This window comes from Monodelphis domestica, chromosome 5 (assembly GCF_027887165.1).
Source record: "Monodelphis domestica isolate mMonDom1 chromosome 5, mMonDom1.pri, whole genome shotgun sequence".
Taxonomy (NCBI): Eukaryota; Metazoa; Chordata; class Mammalia; order Didelphimorphia; family Didelphidae; genus Monodelphis; species Monodelphis domestica.
Genome location: NC_077231.1, coordinates 218,665,862 through 218,692,848, shown reverse-complemented (window position 1 = coordinate 218,692,848; position 26,987 = coordinate 218,665,862). Strand labels below are relative to the sequence as shown.

At 43.7% G+C, this 26,987-nt stretch overlaps 3 protein-coding genes across 8 annotated transcripts in view; 1 reads left to right on the top strand and 2 right to left on the bottom strand.

Annotated features, from left to right (window-relative positions):
* Nucleotides 1–4,502: 4,502 nt before the first annotated feature.
* Nucleotides 4,503–5,420, bottom strand: TAS2R60 (taste 2 receptor member 60). Its single transcript, NM_001039856.1, is given in 1 exon segment — nt 4,503–5,420. A coding segment is annotated over 1 exon segment (918 nt).
* A 5,370-nt stretch (nt 5,421–10,790) lies between these two features.
* Nucleotides 10,791–21,604, top strand: FAM131B (family with sequence similarity 131 member B). 2 transcript variants are annotated; one of them, XM_056799830.1, is made up of 7 exons: nt 10,791–11,044; nt 13,233–13,342; nt 13,761–13,796; nt 14,543–14,636; nt 14,945–15,142; nt 16,400–16,543; nt 16,787–21,604. In XM_056799830.1, exons 1-7 carry the CDS (start codon nt 11,017–11,019, stop codon nt 17,251–17,253), a joined length of 1,077 nt encoding a protein of 358 aa, XP_056655808.1. In that variant the 5' UTR covers nt 10,791–11,016; the 3' UTR covers nt 17,254–21,604. The 2 variants fall into 2 exon arrangements, with proteins under 2 accessions (XP_056655808.1, XP_056655809.1); XM_056799831.1 differs by lacking the exon at nt 13,233–13,342 and having other exon boundaries at nt 10,792–11,044.
* A 268-nt stretch (nt 21,605–21,872) lies between these two features.
* The window catches only part of CLCN1 (chloride voltage-gated channel 1), a 36,406-nt gene continuing 31,291 nt past the window's right edge, over nt 21,873–26,987 (bottom strand). For all 5 annotated transcript variants that reach the window (XM_056799826.1, XM_056799824.1, XM_056799825.1 and 2 more), the window contains 3 exons: nt 23,505–23,609; nt 23,207–23,293; nt 21,873–22,617 (listed from right to left, as the gene is read on the bottom strand). In XM_056799826.1, coding sequence (XP_056655804.1) covers nt 22,249–22,617; nt 23,207–23,293; nt 23,505–23,609 — 561 coding nt within the window. In that variant the 3' untranslated portion in view covers nt 21,873–22,248. The remainder of the gene's footprint in view (nt 22,618–23,206; nt 23,294–23,504; nt 23,610–26,987) is intronic.

Below are 26,987 nucleotides of genomic sequence, written 5' to 3'. Positions count from 1 at the left end.
ACGGATGTGTTCATGGAGCAAAAAGGAAAGAAGCAAGAGATGATGGGGAACATATGAATTGGCAAGTTACTGGATTTGGAGGGTAAGAGTGAAGAGTTATTAAAACTAAGGTTGTTAACCTGATTGATTCATATGACACAGAACCCTAGCCAGAAATAAGAAAGTTCAGGAAAGGGGTAGGTTTGGGGCAAAAGATAATTTTTTTTAATGCTAAAATGAGCTGGATATTGAAAAACAATTATAAGTGCCCAATAGGCAGTTAATATGGAACTGGAACTTAGTAGAGAGACTACTTAAAAGTACATGCATTGCTCCAGGAATTATTTACATAGAGATGACTCTTAAACTCATGGGAACTGATGAGGCCATCAAATACAAGAGCAGAGAGAGAAAAGAGAGAATGGTACAAGACAGAGCCTTAGGATGCATCCAAAGTTAGGAAAAGTAGCTTTGAATAACAATCAAGTAAAGACTAAAAAGATATCATTGGACACAGAGGAAAGCCAAGAGAGAGCAGTGTTATGAAAACCCAGAAGGTCAATAGTGCCAATGCTCTAGAGAGATCAAGAAGAAGGATGGTTGAGTTTAAGACTTTAGACCTGACATTTAAAAGAGTTCTGATAATTTTGGAGAAGTAGCTTTAACTCTATAGTGAGGTTAGAAGTCAGATGACAGAACCTTTAGAAGAGAAGAAGTTAAAGCAATGAGAGTAGACAGCTTTTTAAAGGAGATTGGTTTAAAAATGGAGGAGAAATTATAGGACAAAAGCTGGTAGGAATTACATGGTCTAGTGACCCTACAGTAGTCTAGCATTTTTTTTTTAAGGATGGGAGAGACTTGGATGTATTTATAGACTTCAGGTAAGGAACTTATAGAAGGAAATTAGAGGTGGGGAAGGAATACTAGGGGATGGAATCTGCTGGAGGAGGTGGGAGGGTGTGGAATTAAGGGTACATATCGAGCGATTGGCTTTAATGAAGCCACCTATTCATGAGAGACTGCACTAAAGAGCTAAAGCAAAACAAGGTAGAAATAAAAGAACAATATTCATGAAATAAACAGTTGACATTAAGGAAATTAACAGTAAAAGTTATCAGAATTCAGAGTTATATAATGACCAGTCTTGATTCCAGAGGGTTCTTGATGAAACATACTTCTTTCTTCTTGAAAGAAAGGAGATGGACTTTGGATACAGAATCATACATGCATTGTCAGAGGTTGTTGATGAATTTTTTTTAATAACCTCTTTTTTGTTTTTGTTTTTGTTTTTGTTTTTGTTTTTTGCTACAAGAGAAAGTTCTATGAGAGCCAGAGAGTTCAAATGATGTAAAAGAAAACTGATTGAAAAAAAAAAAGCTCCCGGATAACAAATTCATCTTGTCTGATGGCCAAACCCAGAAATCTGGGGGGAAAAATCTTTAGCTGCCAGAAATCCCAAAAGGCTAGCACCAGTTTCTAACTTCCAAATCCAAGCACTCTGGACATACTGTAGTGGATAGATTAATCAAAGAAAATACTAACAATGAACATTAAATATTCTGCCACAAGTAATTTAAAGTAACCCAGGTTCCAAAGATACCTCAGAGTTTCCCAATGCCACTTAATATCCAGGAATGAAGAGTCTTCTACCAGGGAAGCTTTATTCAAACTATTCATTCTGTGCCACTCCTCTGCAGGATCTTCCCTTGACAGTGGCTTATCTTACCCTCACAATGTTGTGGGTAATAATTACTAATAATTATGCAGCACTTATTATGTGCCAGATACTGCTCTAAGTACTTTACAATTATTATCTCATTTGGTCCTCACAAAACGCTGGGGGGTAGGTGCTACTATTATAAATATTTTGCAGATGCAAAGGTTAAGTGACTTGCCCAGGGTCACACAGCTAGTAAGTATCTGAGTCTATATTTGAACTCAGGTCTTTCTGACTCTAGGTTCAGTGCTCTAAGCATTGTACCACATAGCTGCCTAAATATGGTACTAGGAGAAGCCCCAGTTTCTCTGCTAGTCATAGGAATTATTACACATCTTTCCTATAGAAAGCAATAAGGATTTTTTCCTTATTAGCACTCATCTTCTTTGTTTACACTTACTTTTCAGACATACTCAGAGATGCATCCAGCAGTTAGGGTCTTTTTTGTAAGTTTGGCATAGTGACATCTTCTCTTCCTTGGTGCATACATTCATCCAGCATCTCACCCAGGAGTGATTTATAATTTATTGTTGCTGTTCAGTTGATTCAATTATGTCCAACTCTTCATAACCCTGTGGATCATACTTTTCATGGGGTTTTCTTAGCAAAAATACTAGAGTGGTTTGCTATTTCCTTCTTTGGTGGATTAGGGCAAAAAGAGGCTAATTGACATGCCCAGGGTCACACGGGTCAGAGGCCAGATTTGGACTCACGTCTTCCTGACTCCAGGTCTAGTGCTCTATCCGCCAAGCCACCTAGCTGCCTCAATCTTTATAATACTCTCACGGAAATACACACCATCATTCTCCATAGTTCCCTTTCGATGACATTTATATCTGTCATATTATGGACAAGATGGCTATCACAGATGCTGGCTTTTTAACTCAGAGTGATCTGTGTCTGAACCCAACTCAGTTATCCTTCCAAGCCTTCTAAGAAGTAATGTTTCATTCCCAAAGAGCCACATGCTCTCTGCCCAACCATCTTAGTATTCTGCAAATCAAGCCCAACACAAGAAGCAAAGAGCCCTCAACCATCACAGTGGGTAACCTGAGAAACACTTTTGCATGTATTTCCCAAAGCCACAGGATCCAGTCTTTAATAAAAATCTAACAAACTTGGATTGCACTGTAAGACTATAGGTATTTCGGATTCTATAAGATGAATTTGTTCTAGTCAAGTCTAAAGGGAGCAAATGGCAAGTCTGAGATGACCGCTCACAAGTAGAAAACTGGAAGTCAGGTGGAATCGGTAACATAGAGACTTCTGCTAGTTACCTGCCCACACAAAGAGTTCTCAGAGGTAATAAGGATAAGAAGAGTGCTAGGATAAGAAGAGTCCAGAGGTTAGAACTTCCTAGTGCCTAGCAATCTTACTCACATATGCACAAAAGTAAGAGTTCTAGACTTGAAGTCCTAAGTTTGAATCCTGATTCAGCAACTTACTAGCTGTGTTACTCTGGATAAATTGCTTAATCTCTCTCAGCCTCAGGTTCTTCATCTGTAAAACAGGTAGCTAGGGGATTGTGCAGCTATGTTTCATGGTAGAGTCAAAAAGACTCATCTTCCTGAGTTCAAAGCTAGCCTCAGCCACTAACTAGTTGTGCCACCATGGACAGGTGACTTAACCATGTTTTCCTCAGTTTTCATAAGATGAATTGGACAAGGAAATGGAAAACCACTCCAGTATCTTTGCCAAGAAAACCCAAGAGTCAGACATGACTGCAAAATGACTGAAAAAATGAGAATAGTAATGGTACCTAGCTCACAGAGTTGTTATGAACATCAAATGGAATAACATATGTAAAGTGCTTTGCAAATCTTAAAGCTCTATCTAAATGTTAGCTATTATAATTAAAAGAAAACCTCCTTCATCCACCCACTCATTAATTATTAATTAGTCCATTAATTATATAATTAAGTCACATTTTGTACATAAAAGAGAGAAATAAAATTTGAATGCTAAAAATGAGCTAGATGTTGAAAGGAATGTAGAAAGAAGGTCCTTAAGTAAAATGTAGAAGAGTATGTTTTGTTTATGTTAGATACTGACTCTCTTGAATGTTTAACTAGAGGCTAGATATAATTCAAAAAGCTGTTGCAATCAGTGTCCATCAGCAAATAAGAAACAGTGCTTCCTTTTATTGGATCATAGGTTTAGACCTGGAAGGACCTTTAAGGTCATCTCATCCATTCCTTTTATTTCCCAAATGAAGAAATTGAGACTTAGAAAAATGACTTGACTTGCTTGTATACCTTTTTGCCCATGAAGAAGACATCACAAAGGAACAAGTTGTAGGTTGAATTAACAGATGACAGGCAGGGAAACACTTTAATGTAGGTAGGAAAGCACATTTCCAATTTGAGGCTGACCTGGGGAAATGGGATCCCATTTCACTAAATGTCTTCTCCAGACTGATTGAGCAGATGAAATGAGTGGGTGGGTGAGCATCCACATGACCAATTCCCAGAATGATGATGATGATTACTACAAAATCAGAGCACTACTAATTAAAATATTCTCTGGCTTGAAAGACCAAATATCACAAAATAGATGTTGTCAGAGCATAGTCATGTGATCCCCTTTCCCTCTTTGCACATATTAGTGGTGCCTATTTATCTCTTTGTACTTTGGGGAAATCCGTATTCCCTTCCTCTTTCCATAAGGTTTGGAATGATATCTCATTGGAACAGTGGCAAAGTAACAATAATTAGAGAAATGGGAAGGGGAACTTGTCCCCTGTCCCTGTAGGTGCAGAAATCTTCCTATGATCTTTTATCCAATGGAACTTAGAATATTCCATTTCTCAAGCAGCTCTTCTCCAACATAGTAACCTAGGGTTATTCAGGATCAGAAGCATGGAGTGGATTGCTATGCAAAGGTAAATCAAAGCCTGCCATCCCCAGTACCATGACTTCAAAGAGGGCAAGATGTTTGAAGCATTTACCATTATTGCAAAAAAATAGGAGGCAAAGAGAATGAAGAAGGAGATGAGGGTCTTAAGAGCCTTGGTGTGAGCCTGGAACCTGAAGTCCCAGAGGCCAGAATCACTATGTAGCATCTTCTTTTTGTGCCTTTCCAGGGAAGTGATAAGGAAAACCATAGAGATGAAGAAGATAGCTGCTGGAATTGATGAAGAAATTACTTTCAGAGGGAAAAAGTAATATGTTTCCAATTGTCTTCTCAAATTTTCCATAGTAGAATTCTCAGATAGAAGACTCCTCACTGAGTAGATATAATAGATATAATAGTTACCTATGAAGAACAGGAAGGCAGTAAACAAGCTGATGCCAAAGGAGCCAAATAGTAGCCAGGTCACAAACCTAGAGATCCTCCATTTCAGCCAGAGGACAACAGGGTCAGTGAAGGTGGTGATTTTCACACAGTAGAAGACACCGAGCAAAGCAGAGGACCATAGAGAGACAGAGTTCAAGAAATCCCAATGGAAGGATAAGTACTGATGTACAGGGTTGTATGGGAAGACCATCGGATAGAGCAATACATACAGGTTTTTTCCACATACCCCCCACTGCAAGAGGAAGCGAGAGGCACTCAAGCAGGTCAAGATCTTATTAACTGGAGTCAGTGTCCCACACTGTGCCCATTCCCTGCCCAGCACTACAAGGATATAGCCATTCTCCACAATCAGTATCAGACACAGGAAGAAAAAAAAGGCAATTAAGGTAATCACGCCATTTTCAAGCTTTATGTCTCCTCTGAACATTTCTAATGCTGACAGCTTAGCTGCTTGAATCAGGAGGCAAATCTTCAAGGGATCTTCTGGTTAACCTCCTCTGAAAAGATTGTTGTAACTAGAAGTGAACTTTCAGTTACCCTTCTTCCCAAATGCTCAGGTTAGGCCAGAGAAGAGGATGCAGACAATCTGATGAGAGGGAAGGAGGGATTCTTTCACCTCAGAATGGATGCAAATCTCCCCAAGATTCAATTACCAAAGTTCTCAGTAAATGCCAGTGATTTGCCTACCCTTCCCTCTTTCATCCCGGCTAGTCAACATCAGCAGAGATATGGCATGAGGGTATTGGGTACAAAATCCTGTACATTGGAAAATTTTGCTACTTCTTTATTGCAACGCTATAGTGCCTTCTCCCACAGGCCCTCACACCTGGCCAACTCCTGTCAACATCTTCCAAAATCTTACATTGATCTCTGTCTCCAATGATCTACCCCTACCTCTTTAACATGTTTCTTTGGATTGCTCACATTCATGGTCCATAATGCTCCTACTTTCTCCTAGCATAACAAATATAAGAACCAAGGATAAACCAGAATCCAGTTCCTTTTAATGTTCTAACAAGGAGGGAAGAGAACATTCTCTAGAAACCTAGCCTTTCATTATCTTCTCCTAGAAATGGTCTCACCAGATTTTCTATTGTAGGGGAAACACAAGACTCACAACATTCATCAACAGAATCACTTAAAATAGAATTCAATAACTTTTGTTATGACCTCTTCAGGATGTTGAGGATTAAGCTTCATAAAAACATAAAGGAGTATTTGATATTATCAGATAGGCATAGCTACATTTCACATCTGCTCTACACATTATCCAAATAGCTCTCAGTCATTCTACTGGTGATCTGATGAAGGAAGTCATCTTCCTGTCAGTCAGCTGGAGCTGACTCTAGAACCCTCAAGACCACCTTCACATCCCTCTCAAGGTTATTCATTCACCAATTCAAGAAAGGAAATGCAAAGTATTAGAAATAGCCTGGGGTCCAGCCTCAAGTTCCCCAAGTGGAAACCCCTTACTCTAGGCCAGAAAGCACACCTCTTGGTTTCCTGGTGGTGGGCAATGGGTACCAAATATTATATATCTGTCAGACTTCATTGTTACTTAATTTTGTTGATCTGCTTTCCCCACCTTTTAAAAACAATTCTTTGTTACCAGGTATGGCTCAGTGAGTAAGAGAAATAAAGGGATACATTAAACAAATTTTAAAACAAAATGCCAATAAAATTTTTCTTAAAAATTAAAAATAAAGTAACTTCCTACAGTCTACAGGGAAAGGAACTGGAACATGTATGCCCATTGCTAGTGAAGAGAATGAGCAAATACAACAGCTGTTTCTCAGTACTTCTTTAAGGTTCCATGGATCTTCCAACCCACCAGATACATGAACTACATTGACAATATTACTCCAATTGCTCTGATGGCAATCATACTAGGGAGACCTTCCAGCTTGGAATTGAGGAAGAAGGAAGATATAGAAGGCTTGGCTTGATTATGGTAAGATGAAAGCTTATCTGAACATATAAGTAGGTAGTATAGACCTATGGACCTCCAACCAACTATCTAAATCAAAATTTTCTAAGGCTACCTAGGTAAGATGTAGATAATGTATTAAAGATAACAAAGTAAAAGAAATTCCCCAATGAGATATGCCATGGTTTTCTTATTTTTATTTACATTTATTTATTTGTTGTGACTCCTCCTCCTCCTCCCATATATATATATATATATATATAAATATATATATATACATGCATATGCACATACAACTAGGTCTTACTTATTTCTATTTACCATTTTTTTCTCTGAAAGTGGACATACACAAGTCATTCTTCAAATAATATTTCTATTGTTGTATATAATGTTCTCTTGGTTCTGCTTGCTTCACTCTTTATCATTTCATGTAGATCTTTCCATGTTTTTTCAAAATTAACCTGCTTGTCATTTCTTAAAATGCAGCAGTATTCCAACACAATCATATGCTAGAACTTGTTTAGTCTTTGGGGATGCATTGTGGGAAGATGGCTGAATAGGACAGAAGATGACCTCAATCTCCAAATTCCTCCACAAATAATTTAAAATAGTGTCTCTGAGTGAACTTTATATGCTCAGGGCTTTCTTATGAGAGAACTCTGCCACAGTGAGGTATATATCTTTTAAGTAACTGTTAGGTATGGCCTGGATCTGCCCCTCCTATTCAGTTCCAGCTAGGTTGCCTATTTGCCCTACCTGGAACTATAGTGTCCAGAAGGAGCTGGTCTCTGTGCATGGAAATTCAATTAAAATATAATTAAGGAAAATATTTTTGGCATCTTGGCCAAGATAATATTTTCTCCATTTTTATATAATGAGATGTTGGTGTTAAAGTTCTTTGATATTGTATAATAGTTGTTGGGATCCTTCATTTCACAACTGAGAAGATTGAATGAATAAAAGTAATGACCTCCAGAAAGAAAAAAATGATTAGGAAGTTAGGAAGACCAGATGTAAATCAGGAAATCTAAGAATACTCAGGTAGTAGTAAAGAGGAGGCATGGGGAAAATTCAAGCAAAAGTTCTTTTTTTTTTAATCATGAACTACAAGATGCATGAATTGGAGACTCTTTAGCCATTCAGAAAATTAATAATTTTATCATAGAATCATAGATTTAGATCTGGAAGAGATCAGACATATCTAGATATCTAGACAGACAGTCCAATCCAACTCTCATTTTACATGTAAGCCCACATCAATGAAATATCATGCATAGATATAAACTGAGATGTCAGGTTTGTACTCAGACTATTTGATTCCAAATTGAGTGCTCTTTCTATTACAACACAACTACAAAAGTCATTAAGTCATTCCCCTAATCAAAGTCCTTTGATGCTTCTTGGTTTTCTGAAATTTAGGACTTTAGCTTGCATGCAGGTCTCCCAAAATCTGGTACAACCTAACTTTCTGGCCTTATCAACTAGTAATCTCCATCATATGCTCATTTCCAGTGAAATTGAATTGTTCTTTGGCCATAGGACATACAAGCTTCTGCATCTAAGATTATGTTCGTGCTAGCCCCTAAGCATGGAATGCCTCCCACGTAAATTTTTAAAATTCTGAACATCCTTCAAGACTAGGTTCAAATAATAGCTCACATTTACCTGATGGCTCTAATGTTTTGGAATTATTTTCCTCACATTAATGCTGTGAGGTAAGTAGTTCAACCATTACTACCCATATTTTATAGAGGAGGAAAGTGAGGCAGAAAAAGATTGAATGATTTGCCCATGATCATGCAACTAGTACTTCTAGATTTGAACAAGTTTTCCTGAATTCAAGACTGGTGCTCTTTCTATTATACTTTGTGCATTTCCAATTATTTATGAAGCTTACCCAGATCCCCCTCTGCTAAACAGAAGGGATCTCTCCCTCTTCAGAATACTTATTGCACTTTGTACTTCTTTTTCACAAATGCCACAAGAGTAATTGCATTCAGCCTCAAAATGCTACAAAGACTCCTACCTCAGTAACATCCACAGTAACGATTAAGAGGTTGATCTAACCCTAGAAAACCATTATATTTACATGAATACAGCCTAAGATTGAATTAGCTTTTTTTTTTAAGACTATTATATCATACCATTGACTCATATTGATCTTACAGTCCACTAAACCCCAGGGTCTTTTCCCATGAAAACTATAGGCTAGCCACATCTTCCCCTTCTGGTACCTATGCAATGGATTTTTTTAAAACCCATATGCAGAGACCTTTATATTTATCCTTGTTAAATTTCATTTTGTGACATTCAGCCCACCATTCAAGCCTACCAAGACTGAGATTCTCTCTCAGAATATGCCCACAGTGAGTTCAAAAACAGACTGAAATTCTTCTTATGTTCCAAAATATTCAGAGCAGCCCTTTTTGTGGTAGGGAAAAACTAGAAACAAAGTGGGTGCTCAATGATTGGGGAGTAGCTGAAGAAATTGTGCCATATTGAGTGTAATAGATAGAACGTTATAGTGCTAGAACAATCTATATGAGTGAGGACTTCAGAGAAATATGGGAAGACGTATGAATCGCTACCCAGCAAAGTAAGCAGAACCAAAAGAATAATGTAATCATGACTAGAGCCTTGAAACACCTGGCTTCACATCCCACCTGTGACATTGCTAGCTCTAAGTTATTTCTGGAAACCTTAATTTTCTCATCCATAAAATGGGCAGGTCATAATAACTGCCAACATCTATTTCACAAGGTTGTTGTGGGATTCAAATATAAATATGCACAAAGTACTCTGACAACCTTAAAACTCTATATGAAGTCTATGTTTACCATCGTTGTTATTCTTATTACAGTATTATACATAAAATCAACATTAAGGGACAATAGAATTCTGACCAGTCAATGCCCTGGAGAATGAGTGATGAAGTGGGGTTCAGTTTATAATTTGGACGGAGGTTGTATGGATCTAGAATGTATTATTTATTTTTAGAAGAGGAGGATATATATTGGTTTTTCTTCAATGTTTTCTTTTGATAAAGAGTCCCTTCAACAAATTTGAAATATGCTTAACTTTCACTCCCCATCCATTCAGTCTTGGGTTTGAATGACCTTTGCCTTTCATATAGCCTAATAAACTTGGGGTGGAATCATTCCTTTGCCCCATCCTCCCCCTCTGCCATGCATACATAACCTCTGTCCCTCTTCCAGGTCCTTCCCCTCAGACCTGAGGCTGGATTATCAGTCATTAAGTACTTATAGAACGGCAACACCGACCACATTACTTCTGCCCAGGATCTTGTTAGGAAGATTAGAGTGAACACGTACAGAACAATAAACGAACAATACAAAGCAGCCTATCATTATCCTGATGTATATGTCCCAGATGTAATCTTTGGAAGGAAAACAAATGTATGGGGATCTTGGGGGCCGAGGCCCTAAATCATGACTTTGCTTTCACCCCACCCCCCACCCCCTTCTGCATCTCTCTCTCCTCCAACAAAGAATCAAAGAATACTTAAATGTGCAGCCACCTGGGGCCCCCAGACCCAAACTGGGAATTTGTATTCCTATTCCACGTTTTCCCTGAGGGGACCCACACACACTCTCAATCTGGGCAAGGGGACTGCTGGAGGGATGGGCATCGGGACCGTGGGAAGCAACTGAAGGGGAAAGGGAGAGACGGAGCCCGAGTCATCCAAAGAACCCACGAGCTAGATAGAGCATGGAGCCTGAAGGGAGAGCAGGAGTGTGAATCTGGGTGCAGGTAGCGGGCAGGGGGCAGAGGGCGGGGAGAACCAGGGAGCAGCCAATCCCCATACCCACCCCCTCCCATCGCAGAGGGAGCTGAGCGGAGCGGGGCTAGGGCGGGGGGAGCCAAGTGGCGGCGGCGGCGGCGGCGGCGGCGGCGGCAGCGGCGACGGAGGCTACTGGAGGGAGGGATGGAGGAGAAGGGAGGGGGGAGCGGAGCCGGAGCCCAGAGAAGACGGCGGCGGCGCTGCAGAGCGGCTGGGGCGGCGGCACGGCCCCAGGTGCTCCCCCCAGCGCCCGCCCAGCGCCTGTGAGGGCCTCGGCCCTGGCCCCCCGGAGTCATGGGCTGCATCGGCTCCAGGACTGTGGGTGGGTACCGCGGCGGGGGAGTGGGCGGGGGCTGGGCTCAGCCCCTCTCAGCCTGCTCCCTCCGTTTTCCCCCTCCCCCATCTCGCTCCCCTTCACCCCTCTTCATCCCTCTCTCCATCCTTCTCTCCCTCCGCCCCCTCTGTGACTCCATTCCTCTCTCCATCACTCACCTCTCCCTTCTGTTTCCATCCTCTCACTTCATCCTTCACCTCTGTTTCTTTTCCTCTTTCTATCCCTCCCTTTCTCATTCTATCCTCCCTCCCTCCAAGCCTCTGTCCCTGTCCTCATCACTCTATCAACCTCTCTTATTCTCTCCATCCCCCTCCTATAACCCCTATTTCCTCATCTCTTCATCACCTTGCCTCCCTCCCTGTCTCTCTCTATTCATCCTCCTTTCCATTTCCAAAATAGTCTCTTCTAACTGCTGTCTCCCCTCTGCTTCTTGTCTCAGTTTCTCTGAATCTCTTTTGGGTTTCTCCCCCACCCTATCTACTTCTCTCTCTCCCCTCCATCTGTCTCCCTATGTTTTGTCCCCTTCTTGTCTTGCCCTCTCTTCTGCCTTTTTCTTTTTTCTTTTTTTTTCCTCCCCCAAATTCGCTTTGTTCACGTGCATTTTCCTCTGGGGCGGGGGCGGGATCAACCCTGGGGATTCTGTTACTGAGGGAGGTGGGTGGGTTCCTTGTCCTAGGGGAATGGGGTTGGGAAGAAATGTAGGGATGGAAGAGTTTGTAGGTTTGGGAAGGGGTGAGGAATTAAGGGGGAAACAGAGAAAAGACAGCACCTGTGTCTGTAGGGGAAGATTGGGTGGGACCCTGACTTCTTGTACCTGGGGGGGGCAGTGAAGAGGAAGGTTCCTCCTACTCTTCTCCCTCCCCTTGGCTCCTGTCTGGTCAGAGATCTCCGGAAAATTGTCCCCATATCTTTCACACAGTTTGGCAAATAAGTCTAACCCTTTTCCTCAGCCTCCAAATTGTTCTCACCCCCAATTCCTAACTTCTCCCTTAACTATCCCCTCCAGTAACCTCAGGCTGAGAGAATAATCCCCAATATTACTCACTTCCTAATGTCCAGAAGCCTGGTTTCTTTGACACCTGATTCATTTCCATGGATACCCCCTCCTCCTTTACCCTCACCTCTTCTATCTCTCCCCACTTTCCTGCCCCCCACATCTCTGACTCAGCTCTCCCTATTGCTACCCATTCAACTTCCCCTTCTCTTTCTCTCCCACTCTCCCCACCCCTAAAGGTCCCTATATTAAATAAGCATGTTCCTGGACTTGAAACCCACCCCAAATTCTCTCTTATTCTCCGAGGTTGCTTACTCCTACACACACACACACACACACAAATACCTCTCCTCACACACCCAGACCTACACACCTTGCCAAGGGGCTCAGCTCTCCTTACTGGCTTTTTTTGCCAATAGCTCTATCCTGTGCAAATTAAACTAACTACTATCTTAAACTGAATATTTTCTCTTTTCTGCTGAGACCTGCCCCCAACCAAAGGGTTCCAGTGGTAGTATCAGAGCCCCAGACAGAGCTTCTCCAATAAGACATGTTTCCAGCTATCCCACTCTTTTCCCCTTTTCCCAACTAGGAAACTAGGGAAGGACTTTGATTCTCCATGCACAGTCTCCCAACCATCCCATCCTTCCTCTAGCTTCCTTCTACCTCCTTCAGGGCTCTACCTTCCCTTTTCTCCCAACCCTTAAATTTCTTCCCATCAATCCCATTCCTCATTAATAGCTTCATCCTGCCCTCCCCAAGCCCAGGCTGAACTCCTCTATCCTATCCTTTGCACTGACCACCTCATTTCTGTGTTCACCTCACTAGTAACCCCCTACTGGGAAAAAAGTAGCCAATAGAAAGCTTTCTCTATGAGTTATGATAGTGTGCTCTGTTTAGCTCACCTGAAGCTAAAATTGAACTTATTGTTATTACTATTGGATGTTAGGAGGAATAAGGACAGTAAAAGAATAATAAAATAGAGGACTACAGAGAGGGGATGGGGATTGTAAGGCATAGATTTTTCAACTGTCGGGGGCAAGGGTTGGAACTTGTTGGAATGGGGATTTTGAACCTTTCTACAGCAGTAGGGCTGAGCTGGTACCAAGATTAGATTATGTGGTGGTACCAGATGGAATATGGGGGCCTAGAGGCTGAGTTTTGGCCCCTGGCTGCCTCTAGGGAATGAGGTGATTGCAGTGGATTGGAAAGGTCTGAAGGATGTTGACCAAATCAACATGGACAGCACCAGCTCCCTGCATGGGAGTAGCATCCACCGGCCATCCACTGAGGTGAGGCCTTCACCCCACCCCAACCCCACCCCAGGTGTTCCCTACCTACCATGAACTTCCTTTATGTCTCTAGTTCCCCTCTGAGATTCATGCCTTGAACCTGTAGTATAGTCTCCTACCCCTTCTTAAGCCTTTCTAGGCTTGACCTAAGAATCTCAATTCCTTTGCCCCAAGAATGTACAACTTACTACCCTGAAATCCTCTAGGTTAAGACCTCTCCAGGAATGTTCCAGAATCTCCTTGCTCCCAGGGATCCCCCAGGCTCTCATCTTAGAATTTAGACCAGCCTCAATCCCCTCTCACCACATATGAGTAGCCCTGATGTGGAGTAAAGAAGGAGTTCTGTGGAGGGAATAATTCTACAGCCCTCACCAGCAACTCTTCAAACAATATATTCTCTTATTATGTCTCCTCACAGCAAACTCGAACAGATTTCTCTTGGGATGGCATCAATGTGAGTACTTGTCCTGGGGTCTTCCTGGCCTAATAATACTCTTCCCTTCTAATTTCCTTCACATTTTCCTCCCCTCCTATAAGAGCAATTTACCCTTACCTCTCCTCGTCCACTCCTATCACCAAAAACCCATTTAGGATTCTTGAGTTCTATTTTCAACTGAGTCCCAGTGAGGAGTATGGGACCTTCTGCCTCTACTTATCCTCTCTCTTCTAAGTATGACCCTCTTTCTATCCCTGTCACTCCAGTAGTAAGATTCACTGCTCATTTCCCATTCCATTTACCTCTTAGCCTCTCCCTTTATACCTTCTCTACCTGGCTCAGTCTTTCACATGTAAATAAAACACATACACTCTACTTTTTGATTTAGAAGTCTTTTCTTTTCTTGGGAAAATTTTTATTCTTGGGAAAATATCTTCTCTCTACCTCCTTTTCCCTAATACTATAAGTCTCATATTCCTTCCCTTGGGCACCTACACTTTCTGCATGCATGCCACTACACACACACACACACACACACACACACACACACACACATTTTATCTAGCACTGACACTTATTAACAAGGTGACTTTTAGGAATATTATTTAACTTCCCTGACTTGTGTTTTCACCTATAAAATGTGGATAATAATATCTTACATCACAGGATTTTTGTGAGAGCACTGTGTAAACCTTAAAGCATTACATAAATGTGAGTTGTTATTATTGTTCTTGTTGTTGTTGTTTCTCTGCACCCGCCCTCAGCTTTCCATGGAGGACACAACCTCCATTCTTCCCAAGCTTAAGCGGAACTCCAATGCCTATGGTATTGGGGCCTTGGCCAAGTCATCTTTCTCAGGTGAGACCCCCCCAGCCCTGGGATACACATAGCCCCATCATACACAAGGAACCCTCCTCCTGACAACCACATTTCCTTATCCTTGGTACTTATTACTTTCTCTGTCCATTTTCTATCTGGACTCCCTTTCTGAGGCTTGTACCTCTCCTTACAGCCCTTTGAGAAATCGTCCCTCATTGATAGTGCCCTGGAGTAGTCATATGTAATAGGGCTTCACTGGTTGGGGCTATGGGTTATGGGTAGTTTGGAGAGCCTGACTGGGGGCTTGGTTAATAGCCTGGAGGGAATGGGGACCTTTGGTTTCTTAGGGATCTCACGTAGCATGAAGGACCACGTCACAAAGCCTACAGCCATGGGGCAAGGTCGAGTGGCCCACATGATCGAATGGCAGGGCTGGGGGAAGGCTCCAGCTGCTCAACCACAGCACAGTCATGAGTCTGTTCGAAGGGATACAGATGCCTACTCTGATCTCAGTGATGGCGAGAAGGAGGCTCGATTCCTTGCAGGTATTCTTATCCTCAATCCTGAATACACTCAACCAATTCCTGGGCCCCAGAAATGTGTTACTCTTAAGTCCCCCTGGACTTCTTATCCTGACCTCTCCAATTTGAATCCTCCCACACTGGGGCTGATCCTATGCAGTGACAGAATTATATGGAATATGAGTACCTACCTGCCCTAGAATATTGCTTCTGGACTTCCATTTCCTCCATGTGACTCCCTTGATGTCCTATATCTGCAAACAAAAACAAAGGTTCTTCCCAGAAAGCACTGTTCAAACACATATTATCCAAGGAGTAAGGAGGATAGTGGTGATCCTTCACCCATTAGTGTGTTGTCACAAATTAATTTATTAAACTAAATAGTTGTGACAAGAAATGGTAGGCACTGAGAGTAGAGTCCTGAGGGTATGAGATAGAGGACAGGCAGGTTTCAATTGGCAATGGAATGGGAATGGGAATCATACCTGTGTACTTTACTAGTTGTGTAATCTCCTTGGGAAAGTCACTTTACCTCTGTACCTCAGTTTCTTCATCTGTAAAATGGAGGCATTGGATGAGATGCTGTCTAATGTCTTTTCTGGTCCTATAATCTTGTGATCCTTGGGTGGGGAATATGGGGCACCAGCTGGAGAGGAAATGCCAGAATAGAAGCCATAGCACAGGGCTCTGAGCCTTGTTCAAGGGATGAACAACCTTAGAGGGTTGGGTCAAGATCCTTGGATGATGGAACAGCTATGGGAATACAAGTATCGGAAGGAAATTGATTCAACAAGGGACATGGCCTAGCAAAATTAAGTTCCTCACTTTACAACTTTCCTTAGAGTCAGGACCCCCAACCTCACCTAGTCCTTAGAGAAATTCCCTCATACTCCTCCCCCCAACTATTACAACCTTTGAAGTCCCGCCATCTTGATTCACCTACAGAATCCCTATTGAAAACTTTGAATTGTGATCTGTTAGGAGCTTCTCACAGCAATTTCCCAATTCCTATTCCTAGAAGCAGTCAAACATGAACTCTTTATTGTCCTCACTCTCAATTTCTCGGTTTTATCGCCCTAGAAATCCCTTTCAGTTCCAACCCTTATCTCCAGGGACCCCTTACCAGAAGCATCTATCCTTTTCTCTTAGAATTTCTCAATTTCAATTCCTAGGAATTTCCCCACATTTTTATGCCTATTTGAGAGCTTTATTGAGGTGACCCAGCTTTATATCTATAGCTGAAAGTAAATTCTATGATAATTCATCCTTTTTCTTCCCTAGGGGTTATGGAACAGTTTGCTATCTCTGAGGCCACACTCATGGCTTGGTCTTCCATGGATGGTGAAGATATGAGTGTAAATTCTACCCAGGAGCCACTGGGATGCAACTACAGTGATAACTACCAGGAGCTGATGGAAAGTCAGGGTAAGAGAACCATAAACCTATATCTTTATACTATAGATCAGAATCTCTTCCTGGCTCCCAAGACTTCCCAAACCTTGTCAATTCTACCCAGAGCTCAATGGGCATTCTGGTTCTTTTAGTTCTTTTTACTTCATTGCCCCCATGTTTCCCCACATGCCCTCCATGTTCCTCATGGCTCCCTGTCACCCTATTACTTTCCTGCAATGTGTACAACTTCTTCTTCACCCATCCTTCTCTTCACAGATGCCCTAGCCCAGGCCCCATTGGATGGATGGCCACATTCCTATGTATCCCAAGGCATGTACTGCTTGGGCTCCTCCGATGCTTGGGAGGCAAGTGACCAGTCTCTCATAGCCTCCCCAGCCACTGGTTCCTACCTTGGTCCAGCCTTTGATGACTCCCAGCCCAGTCTGCATGAAGTAGGGCCTTCTCAACCTCCACCTGGGAACTTAGCCCAGGGACCCCAGCCCTTACTGGGAGGAGACTCTGACTGGGCTCCAGGAGTGGGCGGAATGGACCCAGCAAGGGATCTGCCTGAGAAGAGGCAAATGCCTGCTGAGGAGGAGGAAGATGCAGGGTGCCGAGATTTGGAGTCCCTGTCTCCTCGAGAAGAGCCTGAGGCATCTGCTGCCCTCAGCCGGAAAGTATCAGACGTTACATCCTCAGGGGTACAGTCCTTTGATGAGGAGGAGGGAGAGGCCAACAATTAATTCTCTCAGATCTTTGTGCTCCTGCCCTCCCCTTCCCAACTTTACCAGAGGGGTATGGCTGCATCAAACATCCTGAGGGCAAAGAGGAGCAGCACAGCCAAGGCAGGGCCATTGGGCAGTGAGGGACCTAAGAGTTCCCAACGACCCCAGGAATGGAAGGCATCAGGAAAGAAATCATCCATGCTTAACATGCAGAGACTATGGGGCTGATAACTGAGACAGAGACACAGCTATGTGGACTCGGAACCTTGAGCAGATAAAGAATGTCAAGGCTGTGGCTGTGGTGCATGGGGCCTGCAAATACAGATCCTTACTGTAGATGAAGCCTGAGGCAATGGAGATGGATACCACATCTGCAGAGAATAGAGACTGGCTTGGGAATAGAGAGCCTGTGGATACAGATTGGACCTCAATTCTTCATTCCCTTTAATTTAGTCTTCCAGGCCTAGGCTCTTGGCTGCCTAGATGCCTCCTTGCCACCCTCCCAGTATGGCTTATTTTTCAGACTCTGTTCATCATGGCCATGGTCGCTGCTTATTCCTGCCCTGAATAGATCACCTGGGCACTTGGCCATGACTGTAGTGGATGCCACTTCAGGGGGCCTGCTTTTGGAGTGAGTGTAGAAGCTACCTAAAGAGAGGCTTGCTAATGATTGTGTGGCTCTCTCTTTGGAAGATAAAGAAGATGCCTTTAGACAAGGAATGGGCATCAGAGGTTGAGGATCAATAACGTGTTCGCCAGGACACTTGGACACATCCAGTTGTGATTCATCCAGGTAACAAGGACATCTTGGTGGAGGTCAAGAATGTGTCCTGAGATAGCACGTGCTGGATCTGGCTCCCTAGATCAAAGACCCATGTGGGAACTTGGCATCTGGGATGGAGAACATGCTTTGGTCAGAAGTGAACCTAAGGCTCTAAGGGCTGCCCTAACTGGGTTGGTAGCTGCAGCATTGATTGGCCTTTGGTGTCTGCCTTCTCTTCTTCCCTTCCCATCCCCACCTCCTGCTTCCTTGGCTTCTGCCTGGGTAGCCCATCCCTGGGCAGAGAGGTAGGACATGGCCTCAGTGTACTGACTCAGGTACCCTGGCAAGGGGGCTGAGCTTTGGGGCTATGTCCCCCATCCATTCCCCTCTCTTCTCTGGAGCTGTTTACACTTTTCTCTTTGCCTTTTCTACATTTTTATATCTTCTTGGGGACTCAGGGATGAGTGAGATGGTGGAGTTTAGGGGGACCCAGTATCCAGACTGGAGTGGGGTGGTGTTTGGGGATCCAGTCTCCAGACTGGAGTGGGGTCATTTGCTGGAGATAGAGGCAGCATAGTCACTTGGCAATTCTGCCCCTTCATCTAGCACCCCACAGGGTGCTATCCATATGGCTTAACCCTTCCCACTCCAGACTGATAGGCAGTGGATCAAGTGTCTCCCAGCATAGGTAGGAGTCTGATGGTGTGGCACAACCTGCAGAAATCATCATTCTCTTATACCCCCATTGTTTAGATTGCTCTGGGGCCCCTGGGGTCTACTGTGGGAACAGTCTGAGCTCTAGGACCCAAGATTTTGATAGGTAGTTCAGACACCTGAAAGGGAAGAGTGGAGAATAAGGCAGCTTCCAGTGAACTGGACAGGTAATAAAACTGGCCTCTGCCCTCCTTTATCTCCCTTGTTCTGTACTGTCACACCCCTGTATACCTCCAGTGTGTCATCCATTATGTAAATCCTTGGCAAAAGGAGGCACCCTGGAAAGGGAGAAAGTCTAAGGAGTCAATTCCTTCCCCCCTCACACCCCACCTCACACCCCCAGCTCCCCAGATACTAGCCCTTATAACTTGTCCTCTTGAGTGTATATGTCTTGCTGCTATTGAAAGGGGATACTTTTTCCAGTTGCCCTAGGCCTGGCTGAGAGCAGAGCTCCCCATAAGGTCCTGATTATCTTCTGGAAAGGGGGGGGCTTGGGATGATTGTCTGCCTATCCTTTGACCACCCTTTCTACCAAGCACATGGCAGAGCTGGTTTAACTATCTCCTCTGGGGTTGGAGAGCTTGGTTGGAGGAGAAGGAAAGAGAGCCCCTCCCATAACATATCTTGGGGATCTTGTAGGGATGGGTTTCAGTTCCTGGAAAACCAAGAGGTATTTGAGTATAAGTGACCAGGCTCCCAGAGGTATCTGTAGGAGTACATTTCCAGGAGCCTTGGGAAGTACCACCACCACCCACTAATCCTCCCTGCTCTTACTCTCCTAAAAACTAGTCTTCTATCCCTCCTCTCCAGCCAAGATCCAGTGTTTCTCCTTGCCCAGCCTAGTCATTCCCATTTTGTTCTGGACCAAGTCTCCCTTTCTGTCCCTGGGCCTTTTGGGATATAGGATCCTCTGGGTCCCCAAGGGAGTGAGAGGCCCACCCTATGTGAAGTCCATTTCCTGCAGTTCCTTTCTAGTTGAGGCCATTGGGAAGGAAATCAAGAGGGTTAAGGCTCAAGCCTTCCTCCTGGCTAAACCAAATAGCCCATGTTGGGGAGGAAATTCCAAAAGGTGAACTGATAGGTTCATCTCTGAGTAACGGAATGTCTACTCAGGGATGCTAGAAGGGGATCATTGCAGGCCAAAGGGCAGGAAGGTATCTGCTATTCTGACAAGCACCCCCCACCCTCCTAAAGGAGGAGACATAGGGAGCTGGACTGGGGTCTCTTTAGGACTCATAGGGAAAGGGGGAGGATCTGCCCCTTGATTTTGCCTGGGGGGAATGCATGGGGGGTTAGACTTTTTGTAGGGGGGAGGGGCATGTGCAGAAGGGAGGATGTTGGGGGTGGGCTTCTGGGGTGCTTTTCTTTGGGGGGCCAGATCTTGCAGCACGCTTTGCAGCAGCTGGGGGCTGTTTTTTTATATTGTGAATGAAATTGCTCTTGCTAACGATGGGGTGGGAGTGGGGCATTTTAAATATTCACTTTACTCAACAAGGAAAAACCCACACCATCATTCACCACCTCACCCTCTCCCCTCCTCCCCATCCTTCCATGAAGGAGGGAGTCTTCCTGGGCATGTTGGGGAGGGGCAGGAAATGAAGGGGACCTTCCTCCATATACATACACATCCTACACTTTCTGTCTTCCAGTTCTGGGGAACATGCACTTTTGTGGCCAGTTTTTCTTTGCATGTTTTCTTAATGTGACCACCCTTTCCAACCCCAAGAGAGATTCTATGACATATATCAAAGAGAGAATTATATATAGATATATATTGCAGATTATTTAAACTCAGACTTGCTTCAGTATTGAAGTATATATATGGACATGGGGTAGGAGTGGATATCCTACCTTCTGTCTTCCCCCTTCTCCCCCACCCCCCAGCTCCCTCTCCCTTAGGGAGAGGGGGCTGCATTTTGTGGTTTGCAGCTCCTTCTCTATACTAGGGAGTTATAGGGAGTAATGTTCGGGGTGGGCCAGAGGGTATGTTCACTGGCACTAAACAGGATGTGGTCTCATATTTTGGCTCTAGCTGTGTTTTATTTGGCAGAGGTGGGGTGAGCCTGAGAAGCCACCAGCTGAAATGGGGGACAGCTGGATGTTCAAACTGAGAAGGGGAGCTGAAAGCAAGGGCATCTGGGGGACCTCTAGATGTCTTGGGCATTAACCATAACTTGTGGCTGGCAGAGGAGTGACTGGCTAGTGGCACTGAACACCAGCACATTAACTGTTCTTAGCCAAAGTGGGAAGGGGGCAACTTAATGACCACACTATCTGTGAAGACTCTGGTTTTAGGACTGCAGCATGGAACCCTGGCCTCAGGGTTAGGGGAGTCTGGTTCTAATCTTGGTTGTGGTACTAGCCAGCTGTGTGACTTTAGGCAAATCATTTAACCTCTTGAGCTTTTGTTTTTTCATTTGAAAAATGAGGTTGGCTGGGAAAGGATGGACTAGGTGATCTTTGAAGTCCCTCCCAGCTCTGATATTCAGTAACTCCACAGCTTGAGCTGGGTGGCTTCCAGCACAAAGGAAAACTAATGGATGACCCTCTAAGATATCTTTGGGATATGGCAAATTGGGGTGATTGCCCTGCTCTCTGCCCAGGGAAGATGTTAAGGGTGACTAGGCAGCTGAAGCAGCAAAAGGCTGTGGGTGGGAGAGAAAGTGGTGGCTGTACCAGCTGGTGCTTAAAAACAACAACAAAAACCATGAAGCTCAGGCACATGACTGGGGGGACTGGTGCTGGCTGTCTGACAACAACAGCCTCCTCCCCCCTTCTACACCACCCCTCTTGGATTGCATAATGCCCTTTTGTGGCATCTCTTTCTTCTTGAAGGCTGTCCTTGACATTCATTTGAACCAAATTTATCTGAATAAAAAGTGTTGGCACCCAGTGTGGTCTGCTCCACCCTCCCTTAGGGACAGCTTTAACTAGAGGGCCTCAGTAAATTTTTGAGTGTTATCCCTCCTTCCCTCTCACTCTCCTAAGAGCTAGTTAACTCCCTCCCACTCTACACCCCCTGCCAAGATCCATGCTCTGTCTTTGCCCAACCTGTCATATAAAGTGCACCATCAACACCCGCATTCCTTCTTGGATCCCAGTGGGAAGCAGGTGGGATCAAGTGAAAAGGTAATGGGGAAAGAACTAATAGCAGATGGAATTCTGCAATTTGCAGGTTTATTGAGAGGATCCCAAAGGTGTCCCCTCTCCTTCATTTTCCAATAATGAACTTGAAAGAACTTCTACCATTCCAGGCCCCTCAGCCTGGTCTCAAGGAAACTGAGGCATAGATATATGTGGGAAAGGGGAAGATATGAAGATCTTGGGACCAAGACCACCTGGTCAGGATTCAGGTGGGGTGGATGAAGGTGACTGGGGCACTGATCATAATTATTTCTTTTTTTAAAAAACATAACTATTTCTTGATTGGGTTCTGATTCCTCCTGTAAGACTATTATATCTTCACTAGAGAACACAGGGACCTTCTGTGACTTAGGGTCCGTTACAGATGATGAGGTTGCTGAGTTGGTTGGGTATCAAAGGGTCAGTTCATCCTCATCCTCTTCATCAGTGGATCGAAGGCTGGGGCCTTGTAAAATGTCAGTCAGATCCTCTTCTGGCCCTGAGGTTCCCCCTAGCTCCAACTCCTCTAGCTCCCCTTCTGCAGAGGTTGGGGCCAGGGAAGGTGGAGGGATAGGGGAAGGTGACTCTGGAGTTTCAGGGTAGGCTGGAACCATCCCCTCAATCTCACCACCCCCAGTGCTGTCCTCTGGAAGGCTCCAACCATCAGAGGATAGGGGTGGCCCCCCTGTATCCTTTCGGGAAGTAGTAGTATTCCGGAAACTGGCAAGGGGGGGTCGCAGCTGGACTCCTGACTTGGTGTGCCCTTCAATGGCTTTTTGTAGCTAGAGAGTGGTAGGAAGTGAGAAGAGGGAAAGGATGTGGAAAAACAGATGGATGGAAGAACAGTGACAAGGAAAGGGAAATGGGAAGAAATAAAAATAATAGTGAATAAGATGGAGACCAATAGGGTAGAAACCAAGAGAGAGCATTATGAGCAAACCATGGATGGAGAGAAGAACAGAGAATACCAATCCATACATCCTTTCACTTTTCCCCTTCCCTAATTAATATTCCTCCCCATCACCCCCTCATCATTCCCTCCCTCCTTGATTTAAACTAGGACCTAGGCTATCTTCCCAACCATTATCCTATGAACATGTCAGAACAGATCTAGAGTAAGGAACTCTGCTCCCTTCAGGACCACGGCCAGGTAACAGGACCATTACTCTATCAAGACTCCCTATCTCAGCATTGGCAGTGGGAGAGATTAGTTCCCCTTAGGAGGTATGGGAGGGGGGAAATGCTGAAGGAACTTGACAGCATATTGGCACATTCCCTGTCCTCATCACTCTGCGCTTTATGCCCCCAACCCAGACCCTGCACCTCATCCCATTCAGTTTTAGAAAGAGATAGATTGCATGCCACCATTACCTCTTCCAAAGCCAAGACACCCCGGAGTTTCCCCATGCTGGTCACATAGGCAAGATGGAGGCCAAGTAGTGAGAACAATGTGTGAGTCTGGGTGGAAGGATCAGAGAATTAGGGTAGGGCCAATAGCATGGCAACCTTCCATGCCTCCCCCCAAAAGGTTCAAAAGCTGTAGCTCTTTTTCCAGTTTGCTTCTCCTCCCTCCTCCCCCACCAAATGAATGGTTCTGCCATTTTCATCCAGGCCTGAGAAGTGACTTTGGGAACCAAGGGAACTATTAGAGGAGGTATTCGGGTTTCACTTTGTGCAGAGATGTCCGCTCCACCAGCTGGAAGGGAGAGGGGTCTATGCAGCAGTAATCAAAACAGACAGGTTGGTTCAGCTGCTCCTGTTCCCAAGCCTCGATCTGTAGGTCCAGGAAGGAGAATAGGATGTCAGGGAGTCACCATAGCAGCCAGCTGTACCCCACTCTCATTGCAGCAGAGTTCCCTGATCTACCTACCACAGGAAAAGCCTTCCTGGCCCCAAGACCCAGCCTCCTATTTCACACAATGGTCACCTTTAAATTTGCTGATATTCAAACTCTTTCAGCCCGTGGACACTGTCCAAGAAAAATACTACCCTTCTTTCTTGCCTGGAAGCAGCTAGGTGTCTCTGTGGATTAAGCCCTGAGCTCCAAGTCAGGAAGACCCAAGTTCAAATCCAACTTCATGCATTTACTATGTGACCCTGGGCAAGTCACTTAATCTCTACTTGTTTCAGTTTACTCAACTATAAAATGGAGATAAAAACAGGTCCTACCTCATAGGATTGTTGTATGGATCAAATGAGGTATTTGTAAAAAGTACCTGGCACATAGTAAGTGCTTAATGTTGATTTCCCTGCTCCACTCCATTGATTATTTGAGAACCCTCAAACTAACCCCCTTTCTGCCTCTGTAGAGTCCCTTCAACCCCTAGATCCTGCTTTAGACATTGTGGGGCAGCAAAAAAGAGTGGTGGACTTGGGCAAGGGCCTGAAATCTGTCTCTCTTCTACTTATGACATGTATGACCTTGAGCAAGTCACTGAATCTCTTTGTGCCTCAGTTTACTCATCTGTAAAATGAGGATGTTGAACCTCTAACATCCCTTATAATTCTAGATCTATGATCTGAAGGAAAACAAACAAACAAGCAAGCATGAGACTCAGACTTTTCCCTGAAAATAAGCCTTCTAAACACATAAGGGCTGGCACACTGGGTCACCCTTTGTTCTAGCTCTATGTTCTTATGTCTCTGACAGTAGCATATATATTTGTGTAAGAGAAAACTATGAGACTATCCTTCTTCCTTATGTTATATAATTCACTATAGATCTGCCTATGAATTTATTTGGAACATGGCAGTGGGAAGTAGTGGAGAGTTCTGATGTCTGAATCTGAAATGCCCGGCTTTAAGTCTCACCCCAGACACGTACTGACTCTGCAACCCAAGGAAAGTCGCTATTCCTCTCAGTGTGCCCAATAATTTTCTGGGACTCTTAAGTTACAAGGCAAGGGCTGCCCTACATTGGTCGAGGCAGTTTTCTCTAACAAGGAAATCAAGGGCTGAATATGTATGTGTGTCTACATATGAAGCAGAAAGAATATATGTGACGATAAATCTAGAATGTATATGTATACATATATTGCATACATATGCATATATGAACATAGATTTGCCTACTTATATGTATAAATTGTATATATTACAGACACACACCATATACAGAACCAGTATGATCTATGAGGGGCATGGAACTCCTAAAATCTGCTATCCACTGAGTAAAATTAGATGTCATATTGTTTGCCCTAAACACCCTCTTTCGAGTTTCTGGGGATGCCCCCCCCCAATATCTACTGTTTAGAAGGGTTTGCTAAGGAGGTCCACATTCACCCAGAATCACAGAATTTGAGAGTTGGAAGGGATCTCAATGAGAATCAAATGCTACTTGGACACTAAAGGAAATTGCTCCCTAAAATGAGCCCCAGTATAATGTCACCCTATCCATGTCCTTCATGATTTAATAAGATTTGTACTGTATTACCCTCTTAGTCTTCCTTTCCAGTTGTGGAATTCTAGACTTGTCGAGGGTCCCCCGTGGCATCACCTGCCCCTTCTATTATGTCTGTCTTGCAATGTGACAACCAAAAGTACACACGAGATTCCAGGCGGTAATTCAACATCCATCCAAGGATTCACTGAACATTTGGAACATGAATTCTCTCCATGCAAGGCATTGTATCATTAGGCACCAGGGGTGCCAAGGTGGAAAGTGACCCATTGCCTAGCAAGCTAGGGTGGCTTACCATGTGTTTAGTGCAATAGTAGGCTCCCCCAAGGAAATACCCATGATTCCCTAAGCAGGCACACTGAACAGCACCTTATAAATAAAGACAATGAGGCAGCAGAGAATAGTACAAAGAGCAAGAGAATTCAAGTCATGTGACTTGGATTTTAGTTGATGCTCTGCCATTAGGTAACTGCATGACCTCAGGAAGTAAGAAGATGGAACTAAATGATCTCTTGGTTTAACATCCTGAATATGATTTTTTTTTCCTCCTCTACTTTAAAAAGCTTAATGTCATTTGCAGCTTGGTGACTCAATGGATAAAGAGTCAGAAAGACCCAAGTTCAAATCCTGCCTTATATACTTCTTGGCTGTGTGATTTGGGGCAAGTCATTTAACCTTTGCCTGCCTCAGTTTCCTCATTTGTAAAATGTGATGATAATAGCTAGCTAATAAATTGCTAAATAGTAAAATGGAATAATAATACTACCTCCCAGATTTGTTATGAAGATAAAATGAGAGAATTTGTGAAGCACTTTTAAAACTTTAAAATAATATAGAAATGTTAGCTATCATTACCACTGATTTTGGAGTTCTCTGTACACTTAGCTGTCTAGTTTGTTGTTATTCAGTTGTTTCAGCTGTATCCAAGTCTTCATGACCCCATTTAAGGTTTTCCTGGCAGATGCTAGAGTGGTTTGCCATTTCCTTCTCCAGCTCATTTTACAGATGAGAAAAATGAGGCAAACTGGCGTAAGTGATTTGCCTAGGGTCACACAGTTAATAAATGTCTGAGGCCAGATTTGAACTCCAGAAGATTCATATTCCTAACTCCAGGCCCAATGCTCTCTCCACTGTGTCACCTTTCTGCCCCTACCTGTCCATATCATTTATTAAAACTTGGACTAAGACTGGCTACAGAACTGATCCTTGACTACTTATGATGTATTCTTTCAAAATTCTTAAGTGGAAGTTATCCTATGGCCCCTGTGATTTTTCTCTCTCTTGCTTACTAATTTGTCAGGAATTCCCTTTGCATTTACAACTATTTGGTATAATCCTTCCAACTTGTCCCTTTCATGGGCTACTTTGGGAATGGGAATCTCCCTAATGCTGTCTTGAGAAAACTGACCTGTTAAGGATTCATTGTCTATCTACTATTCTATCTTTTGTCATTTCTTGGTAAACTTTCTAGACTATGATCATTAAGTTGTCCCCACTCCCTACTGGGCTTCTTCTCTTTGGGGGATTCAAGGAAGAGATTAGAGAGGGGACAGGACATTTATTAAGTGGGTATTACATGCTAGGCATTTTGCTAAACATTTCTAAACATTATTTCAAAGAGCTTGTTATTGATTTTTGGAGTCATTTGAAAAGTGCTCCTCATTTCTTTTTGGGCCTGCTGTTTTTCTAATTTGAGACTGATGATGGCTTCAGAGAAGGGTAATTCTAGAACCCACTTATACATTCATCTGA

Excerpts from the sequence above, each read along its gene's own strand:
- FAM131B (XM_056799830.1), top strand. The coding sequence starts at position 11,017 with ATGGGCTGCATCGGCTCCAGGACTGTGG. Across the intron at positions 11,045-13,232 it reads CATCGGCTCCAGGACTGTGG|GGAATGAGGTGATTGCAGTG; the intron begins GTGGGTACCGCG and ends GGCTGCCTCTAG. Across the intron at positions 14,637-14,944 it reads GGCCAAGTCATCTTTCTCAG|GGATCTCACGTAGCATGAAG; the intron begins GTGAGACCCCCC and ends TTGGTTTCTTAG.